The sequence below is a fragment of the Palaemon carinicauda genome, chromosome 35 (assembly GCF_036898095.1).
Source record: "Palaemon carinicauda isolate YSFRI2023 chromosome 35, ASM3689809v2, whole genome shotgun sequence".
NCBI classification, from domain to species: Eukaryota; Metazoa; Arthropoda; class Malacostraca; order Decapoda; family Palaemonidae; genus Palaemon; species Palaemon carinicauda.
In genome coordinates this window covers 7,255,087-7,260,086 of record NC_090759.1, presented here as the reverse complement: position 1 = coordinate 7,260,086, position 5,000 = coordinate 7,255,087, and the positions used below count along the sequence as shown (strand labels likewise).

General features: G+C 37.4%; 1 protein-coding gene across 1 annotated transcript in view; it reads right to left on the bottom strand.

Moving 5' to 3' along the window:
- Nucleotides 1-5,000, bottom strand: part of LOC137627388 (irregular chiasm C-roughest protein-like) — a 62,483-nt gene that overhangs the window by 29,995 nt on the left and 27,488 nt on the right. Inside the window, exons 2-4 of the mRNA XM_068358472.1 lie at nucleotides 3,763-4,057; nucleotides 1,608-1,837; nucleotides 847-1,035 (exon numbers count right to left, since the gene is read on the bottom strand). Of these exons, the coding sequence (XP_068214573.1) occupies nucleotides 847-1,035; nucleotides 1,608-1,837; nucleotides 3,763-4,045 (702 nt within the window). The 5' untranslated portion in view covers nucleotides 4,046-4,057. The remainder of the gene's footprint in view (nucleotides 1-846; nucleotides 1,036-1,607; nucleotides 1,838-3,762; nucleotides 4,058-5,000) is intronic.

The following is a 5,000-nucleotide window of genomic DNA, read 5'->3' as shown; positions in this document are numbered from 1 at the left end:
AATAAATAAACTATAAGTGATGAACGATTGAAATGAAATATCTCAAGAACAGTAACAATATTAAAATAGATATTTCATGAATAAATTATAAAAGGAGACTTATGTTAGCCTTTTCAACGTAAAAACATTCGCTGTAAGTTTGAATGTCTGAAATGACGGAGATCTTTGTCATTTTCACATGTAAGAAGAGTTTAATTCTTTTTATAATATAGAGAATCTGTAACCTTTTTCTGGGATTTTTTTTTCCGTAATCAAAGCAATCCCCTTAAGATGTAGAGAAGCCTCAGGTAAGAGTTTGTAAACGAACAGAGATAATGAAGAAGATAAAAAGTGAATTATAAGGAGCCATGAAAAGGAGCTAAAGTAGAATAAAGAAAAAGAGCGAAGAATAAGACGGGGCATGGCGATGGTGGTCAGCAAAAAGGACAAGATTAAGCTAATGCGCAGTATTTACTCATAAGCCCCTCGATGTTTTAAAGAAAAAGAGATGGAGAATGATTAAGAGGCAACGACGAGCAAGATGAAAATAAACACCTTTCTCCGCTTACCTAAGCAGGCAAGCTATTAGAAAAGTAGCTTAAAAAAGATAATATAGTGAGGTAAGAATGAGATAAAAAAAGGGGGAGGAAGAGGAGGAGGAGGAGGAGGTGGAAGAGGAGGAGGAGGGTGTGGAGCATGAGGAGGAGGAGGAGGATGAGGAGGAGTGGAGGTAGAGGGGAAGGAGGAGCTGGATGAGGAAGAGGAGGTGGAAGAGGAGGAGGAGGTGGATGTGGAGCATGAGGAGGACGAGGGGGAGGAGTTGGTGAAAGAATTCCTCTGGAGGAGGAATCCCTCTGTACCCCTCACCTGAGCAGCTTCCGCATGACGGACTGCCGGGTTCATGGCCGTGCAGGTGAAAGCGCTGTTGTGGTGCCTCCTGTTGGCCAGGAAGCTCAAGATCGACTTGGCGTTTCTCCGGTGACCATCCTCCATCAGCTCCGTCGTGTAGTGGACGCCCTCCGTCACTACGTGGCCTGAAGCGTCCAACCATTGCAGCTGCCGGACGGGAAAAAAATTCCTGTGATTCACGCAAATGACAAACAATATCTGTCTTGAAGAATCTCAAGGGAATCTCTAGGAAAGTTGACTTTCTCTTTTTATCTATCTATCTATCCTCCGACAAACTATGACGATAGAAAAAAAGGTAATGGTTGCTGCCACATACTGTATATACTTTAACTAAAAAAATGTTTCTATGAATTGTTTGAAATTTATCCATGGCCACATTGATTAATATTGATATTGATATGTTATAATGCAATTCTATGAATTTCAAATATTCTTTGTCCGATTTTGTGACCGTTCTTGAAAAAGTTGATGATCAACCTTGGATTAATTTAAACTAACGCTCTTGTCCACGGGTAAGAATTTAACATTATCATTATCAATATTATTATCACTATGTTCAAATCCACACACTTAATAATCCCTGAAAATCCCAGAACCTCAAAAAGTAAGCAACGTCAAATATTCAATCCAAACAGCCCGTCAATCAAATCAGAAATGGAGATTGTGGTCGGGAAGGACAATTAGTATGTTCCTCCTTTCAAGTTATTCAGAGTACGTACCTCAGCTGCTGGCTTCCCTCCTTTCGACACACATTCGAGCTGAACGCCAAATCCAGCCGTGGTGGTGATCAGGGGGCCCTGGGTTATAACGGGGGGCTCAGGGGGCACGTAAACTGTTAACTTGGCCGTCTGGGATCTCACGCCTGGAATGTCTCTCCAACCCGTCACTTGACACTGGAAGTAAGCTTCGTCTTCCAGCGTCACAGGGCTGATACGCAGGCTGAAGTCTCCTGGAACATTTGAGAATAGAAACTTTATTTTGTTGATAAAGGGCTTGTGTATGGATTTATTTTCCTGGAACGTTCGAAGATGATAAACGTTAATGTAAAAAAAAAAAAAAAGGTTCACACGAAGGGTAAAGTCATCTGGAGCGTTTGAAAATGATAAACGTTATTGTAAAAGTAAGGGGTCGCACGAAGGGGTCGCACGCAGGCTAGAGTCATCTGGAGAGTTTGGAACTGAGAAACGTCATTGTGAAAGTATGGGGTTACACGAAGACTAAAGCCATCTGGAACGTTCGAAGATGAGAAACGTTATTGTGGTGATAAGGGGATTCGACCTTGCTGGAGTTTCATGGAACGTTTGGATTAGAGAATCATTATTATGGTAATAAGAAGTTCACATCCAGACATAAGCCATTTAGAATGATTGGAAAAGAGAACGTTTTAAAGCTTCTAAGTGCCGGTGGAGTTTCTTGTGACGTTTAAAAGAATCTTTGATAAGGGTTTTAAACTAGTTTTAAGCTCCTTGGAAACATGAAGAAATGAAACGTCTATCTGATTATGATATAAGTATGTACTTTATGAAACATTTAGAAATGAGCATTTGTTTAAGTTGATGATAATGGAACAAAATCTTACGGCATTTTTTGTAAAAAGAATTTACTAAATAACGATGTATATACCTAACAGCAATTGATAGATTAATATTCGCTGTATATACTTAACAGAAATTAATATATATATATTTTTATATTAGGATGCAGGATTTATAATGAAAATGGCATTTTTTATAATGGTAAAGTAGAGAAACATTTATAATGACGTTATTAATGCTAATATTTACTGTAATCTTTAGAGAATATCATACGGTGACGATGCAAGAATTTTTTTAATGAAGTCATGTATTCGGTACTGACGTACCCTGAAACATTTTCAGATACTTTTATCATGATTATTATGAGAAGAGTAACGTTTACAGTGTAGGCGATGGTGATTACTTCAACGAAAGAGAAAAAATGTTTTTATCGTTGGAATGCATTTTTTTTTTTCTTTTAATTCTTGTAGTATGAAGTCTGCTGCAAAAGAATCTCCTGTGACGATCTCCTCTCATATTAATCTTGCTTAGTATTTCAATTTTCGATGATGCATAGTGTGTTGTCGAGAGCTGCTAGTCATATCTTAATAAAATCCCCAGTGCAGCTGAGTATTAGGAGAAAATTAACGATCCTATGCTGATAATTAATGCTCATGTCAAGTGCAATGTATTTATTACTTATTTCTTATAAATGCTTCATTATCATTAACAAAAATAGAAAACAGGATGACTCCATTATTTCGAAATGACGTATTTGTTCTTTGAATGATTAAAAATGATTTTTGGAAATGCTGATATTGCCGGAAAAAAATGAAAAAAGAAAACAATTGTGGTAGACAAATAAAAAAGAAAAATCTAAATGAAATGGCATTTTTTCGTATCTGTCCATTACCTGGGTCATTAAAATCTGCGTGTGCTTATCATTTCCATAAATAAAAGTGACAAATGTTAAACCCCCCCTCTCTCTCTCTCTCTCTCTCTCTCTCTCTCTCTCTCTCTCTCTCTCTCTCTCTCTCTAAGAATTTTCAGACTTTTTGTTTGTATAACTATATATTTACCTTGTCATTCCCGTTAATTTGTCATAATGTCCTCATTTTCCCTCATTATTTACCCTTGTACGTTGTTTTAATGGATTTTCCCTTCAATATCTACCCCTTTTTGTTGTCTTAATGGAATTTTCCCTTTAATATCTACCCCTCTCTGTTCGTTTGATTGTTTTTCTCTTCAATATCTACCACTGTCTGTTGTCTTAATGGATTTTTTTCACTTTAATATTTACCCATCTATGTTCTAAATTGTTTATCCGACTGTCTGCCTGTCCCTAGTCAATCCCTCTTACCTTCCTCATCAGCTCCGATCATCTTGTACCTTTTGAAGGCGTGAAGTTCTCTCTCATTTCCGAGTCCGAAATCGTCTCTGGTCCACTGCAGAACCCCTACTTTATTGATGATTCTGCAAGGGAGCACCACCGTTGATCCTATCACGGCTGTTTGCGGCGAGGGTTGGTTCGCGAATTTTTGTTCGCCCAGGGTAGTTTGGCAGGACAGCACCATCACCACTAAGATGGTTAATGTCAGCCGCCATTTTGGCCGCCATCTTGACTCCATGTCTACGCTGTCCATGAGATTTGACGTCTGTGGGTGAGATGGAATGATTTTGTGGTAAAACTGAGGCATTCAAGACCCATGGATGAACAGAAAATAAAATTGCTCTACTGTAGCTGAAAAGACCCTTTAAGTGTACATTTTAGTAAGAGTTTCCTTAGTTTTTAGGACCTCTTGTCTCCTTAAATTTGAATCATGATGAAAAATCGACATCTCATTGTTTTTTATGTGAATATCAGAATGATATTGCGTTAAATATGAAACATTATATTTGATCGAGAATAAATATAGACATAAAAAATATATAGCATTAGCATTCTACGAAAGATGGTGGTTACGTTAGCAGCATATACTCAGCTTATTATTCAGTATTTAAACATAGGTTTTTGTGTGTATCTGAAAATGAAAACAGGACACTGTCCTACATTTACAGAATCTATTTGCCTCACGAACTAATATAGAAAATCATTACTTTTGGCGTTTGTGAGATGAAAGGAAATCATGCTGCCTTTGCAGCAAATAGGTATCCCATGATTCAATGCTGATATTTCATTACTTTGTTTTATTACTAATTAGAACGATCATCTGAACTCTTTGTACTTTGCTCTAAACGTGCATTATCTCTTGATAGCTAATTAGTATACATCGCCTTTCTTTTAATCATGCGGTAAATCAATAGTATTTTAATGTTAATAATTCTATAAATACTCTTACGTCAGTTAATCACGCCAATAAGGATAATTGAAATATTCCATAATCCTTATGAAATTGAAATTATGACGACTCAAAGGGACCTTTTGCGTGGTAACCTCATTGGGGTTTCAAGAGGCCATTTTTACCGGAGATGAAGAAGCAATAGCAGCGCCACGCAAGCGTAGCGGCGTCGTCGTAAATCAGAAGCTCTGCCTCATCTTTTTACTTTTCATTTTCTTCTTCTTCTTCTAAGAAGGGAGAATTTACATGTCTAATGCAT